At 60.0% G+C, this 3,891-nt stretch overlaps 2 protein-coding genes across 2 annotated transcripts in view; both read right to left on the bottom strand.

The window, feature by feature from the left end:
* MDFI (MyoD family inhibitor) overlaps window positions 1-854 on the bottom strand; it is a 30,497-nt gene extending 29,643 nt beyond the window's left edge. The window contains exon 1 of the mRNA XM_009638261.1: window positions 770-854. Coding sequence (XP_009636556.1) covers window positions 770-854 — 85 coding nt within the window. The remainder of the gene's footprint in view (window positions 1-769) is intronic.
* A 979-nt stretch (window positions 855-1,833) lies between these two features.
* The window catches only part of FOXP4 (forkhead box P4), a 39,210-nt gene continuing 37,152 nt past the window's right edge, over window positions 1,834-3,891 (bottom strand). The window contains exons 13-16 of the mRNA XM_009638260.1: window positions 2,694-2,815; window positions 2,512-2,578; window positions 2,219-2,385; window positions 1,834-1,978 (exon numbers count right to left, since the gene is read on the bottom strand). Of these exons, the coding sequence (XP_009636555.1) occupies window positions 1,834-1,978; window positions 2,219-2,385; window positions 2,512-2,578; window positions 2,694-2,815 (501 nt within the window). The remainder of the gene's footprint in view (window positions 1,979-2,218; window positions 2,386-2,511; window positions 2,579-2,693; window positions 2,816-3,891) is intronic.

Here is a 3,891-nt window from a genome sequence, read left to right as displayed (position 1 = left end):
TATCAAGGATGCAACAGGCAGCAAGCAGGATGATCTGAGGTACGGGCTTGCCCTGGGGACCCACGCCACAGGGCCAGGAGCCCCTTGGGGCTGTCACAGAGGTGATGCACGGGGACAAACAAGCACCCCCCTCCCCGACCCACAGCTGTGTGTTGCATTTCCAACCCAAAACGCAGCTCCCAGGGTGCCGGCGAGCCCCCACCGCCAGCATCTCAACCCGGGGGCACCAGGGAGGGACAGAGCAGCACTCGGGGTCACTTCGGGAGAGCCCTGAGCTGGGCTCAAAACCGAGAGCAGCTCCAGGTCCATCACAGCAAGCCCCCGGAGGCGCTGCTGCATGCCAGGACAGCCAGTGCCAGCCCGGCCGTGCCAGGGAAGGTGCTGGTCCCCGAGGCCAGCACGGGGTACCGGGGAGGCCACGGCTGCCTGCCGGGAGGAGCCCAGCCCTGGGTACCCACGTCACCACCACAGAAAGAAAGAGCAGGGAGAAGAGGGGTGTTTGGTTGTGTTGTTCTCGTTATTATTAATATTTTTTTTTTTTTTTTTTGGCATGAATACCATCTGTTCACCTGAACTACGGACCTTCTGTCTCTAGAAATCTTTTGGTATCTTCCCATCTGGACACACACAAAAGGATAACGAAAAGAAAAGATGGAAGCGGGAGCCCCGCTGGCAGCAGGCTTGGCTCGCCGGCCACGGCCAGGTTCGGCCACCACGGCGTTTCACCGGGGTCAGCTTTGCTAACCAGGAGAGCCGAGCAGCGGCTCACTCCTGGGCTCTGCCCGTGCCAGCTCCTCTGCGGGTGCCCCCTGGGAGGAGGCTCGGCGGTGGTGGATGCTGCCTCCCCACGCCATTGCCCGTCCTCGAAGACCCTGCCCCGGCTTTGGAGGAGGAATCAGGCGCGCGGAGGACCGGGAGCCTTTCCCTGAAGTTGAAGTTGGGCCACCGGCTGTCCCCGCGTGCGCTGGGAGAGGTGTCACCCGCTGCAGGCAATGTTGAGAAGGAAGTGGGGAGCCGTGTCCTGGCTGCCCGGCACTGGCAGTCGGCTGGGGACGGTCATCACTGCTGGGTGCCACCAGTCCCCCCATCACTGAGGACCAGGGGGGCTCGGGGAGGGCAGCCAACCCGGGGTGGGCTGTTCTGCGTGCTGGGAGGTTCAGCAACCTGCCGGAGGTGACAAGGCAAAGGGGACATGTCCCACCGACGTGCTGGTCCTCATCCTTCCCCAGCCGTGAGACAACGGTGCAAGCCTGACGTCCAGACCATGGCAGGGGACTTGCCCCTGTTTCTGCTGTTTCTTCCCCCAAAGCTGGGTGGAGGCAGGGTGCGGGCAGGGGCCACGGTCCCTCCTAGTGCAAACCCACTGGGGGACGGAGATGCCTTCCCTCCCCGGGGCGGTCACTGGCGGAGGCTCGAGCATCACTGGGCGGCAGAGCACCGCAGGGGAAGAGGGGACGGAGGTGCCTTCCACAGGGAAGGAAGGAGGGACCATTTCGGACAGAAACAACCTACCATCCTCGTTCACCAGTCACTAACCAAGGCAGGAGGGGAGAAAAAGTCCAGCTCTTGGGTTTTTGCTTCTCGTGTCGTGGGACGATCCCCGTGGCAGGGGTCGGTCAGTCACCAGGGCCGCGGCGCAGGGCAGTGGGGAGCAGGAGGGATGCGCCGCCAGCAACAGGTTGTTGCACCAAGGAAACCCTTTTGCTTTCTGGAAGTGCCTTTAAAAAACAGGTTAACGCCGAAGGTCACCTTGGAGAGGTGGGAGCTGTCGCTTGGTCTCCGGCCGGGAGGGTGGGAAGGGTTTGCCCCTCGGTGGGGAGGAGGAAGGGGTCCTTAGGACAAGTCTTCCACCGGCAGCTCCTCTTCCAGGTCCCTGTCGTCGGGAATCGTCACATTCTGGTTGGTGGTGGCCATCAGCGAGACGGGTCTGCTGTCGTCCTCTGCCTCGGCGGGTTCCTCCTTCACGTGCACTGGATGGCTGTGGGGAGGGAAGCCTTCAGCCTCAGGGAGCTGCTGGACACAACCCCATGAAGCTCCAGCTCCCATGGGGCAGCCCAAACCCCCTCCATCCTTACGCTGCCCCTTGCCCAGGGGACGGGAGCCACAGGAGGCAACGAGCAGCTCCCGGTGCCCGATGTGCCCCCGTCCCTTAGCTCCAAACCCTCCAGCAGCCCAGTAACGCCCACTGTCCCCGTCCCTCGTCCCCAGCCAGGCTGACCTGTACTGCTGCGGGGACAGGCGCGGGCTGTTGCTGCCATTGCTGTTGACCTGCTCCACGGTGCTGCTCACGTCGTCGTGGCCCACGTGCAGCATGCCGCTGGCGGAGCTGGTGTTGATCATGGTGGGGCTGTTCAGCAGCGGGAAGCTGCTCTCCGCCAGCGCGGCCTGCAACCGAAAGCAGCGGTGGTTCAAGGCACGGAGGACGTGAGACCGCGAGAGGAAAAAGGGACCGTGGAGCAGCAAAGGTCCAGTGCCCCTGCATCCCTGCCAGGGACGGGAGTGGGCCCTTACCTGGTAACTTGCATTAAGTGCTCCGTAACCGAGTCCTGAAATCATGTTTTTGACTAAAGTCGGACTCCTGCAGAAAGAGAGAAAGCAGAATGATGCACAGCTGAGCGCTCCCAGCCTGGGGCCGGGGAGCTTGGCAGCGGAAGGGGGTTCTGGGCTGCATCCCGTGGGAGAGGAGGACCCACCCTGTCATCTTTGGTGGCCTTCGCTTTTGGTACTCGTGCTCGTCGACGGTCCAGACGGCTCCCTTGACGTTCTCCACGCGCACGAAGCACTTGTGCAGGCTCAGGTTGTGGCGGACGGCGTTCTGTGGGCAGAGCGGGCAGGAGAGCTCAGCCCCACGGCCCCCGCCCCGCTGCCCGGACCCCTCCTCTTCCTCCCCATCCTCCTCCTCACCCAGCCCCTGCAGGTCCCCAAGGCTGCCCTGGACACCCTCGGCTTGGCTACAGCCAAACGCTCTGCAAAGCCAGCCGGGGATGCTGCAAAAGCTTGCTCACCCCATCAGCACCATCAGAGAGGGTTTAGGAGCCGCACGTGGGACGCGACCCCGATTCACGGGCCTTGGCCAGACGCCGAGGAAGATGGGGACAGCGTGGGACAAGGGACGAGTCACGCCAGGAGCAGAGCCGCCCTCTCCGCTGCAGCTTGCTCGGCGATGCTCGGCAAAGCCAGCTAATCTTTCCCTTTCTTTTTCTTTCCCCCCACCCTCCCTTTTTGGTCCTTTCCCTCCCTTTCTTCTTCTAAATGTAAAATAAAGAGACACACACGTAGGCAGACAGCGCAGCCCCGAGAGATACCGGCTCCCTTTTCCCCTTCCAACTCCCTGCCATTTGCTACTGCCCCTATTTCATTACCAATTTTAATTTGCCTCTAATTAAATCCTGTGTATTTTTCCGACTCACTTGCTAATCCATGAGGGAGGCAGGAGGCTGGAGTGGAATCTCTCCGAGCTATAATTACAAAGGGCCTAATCACGCCGGGGCTCTGCCTTTGAATAAATTTCCTTGCATTAAGGTTCTCAGATTCTCTGCCTTGCAAATGAGAATGACCCCAATTTCAGGAAGTTGGCCTCGAAGGGTTTTTTTATATATTTTTTTTTTTTTATTTCGAGTCCTGATTCGTGATGAGAGACTAATTCGTTACGCTAAAACATTAACAGCAATTTAAAAGGTCGAACGGGGGCTGTATAAACAAAGGAGCCGGCCAACACAACAAGGCAAAAGGAGACACAAGGACTGAACCCCCCCGCGCTGGGAAGTGTTAAGAGTTCCCAGAAACTCATCAAATCGCACTGTCCCCCCTTTTTCTTTTTAATTTAAGAACAAAACCAAACAAAGCTGGGCTCCTTCCCTTGTCCTCCATCCATCCATCCATCCATCCATC

This window comes from Egretta garzetta, unplaced genomic scaffold, assembly GCF_000687185.1.
Source record: "Egretta garzetta isolate BGI_Z169 unplaced genomic scaffold, ASM68718v1 scaffold105, whole genome shotgun sequence".
NCBI classification, from domain to species: Eukaryota; Metazoa; Chordata; class Aves; order Pelecaniformes; family Ardeidae; genus Egretta; species Egretta garzetta.
The sequence above is the reverse complement of the archived record's forward strand: the minus strand, read 5'-3'. Positions and strand labels throughout refer to the sequence as shown.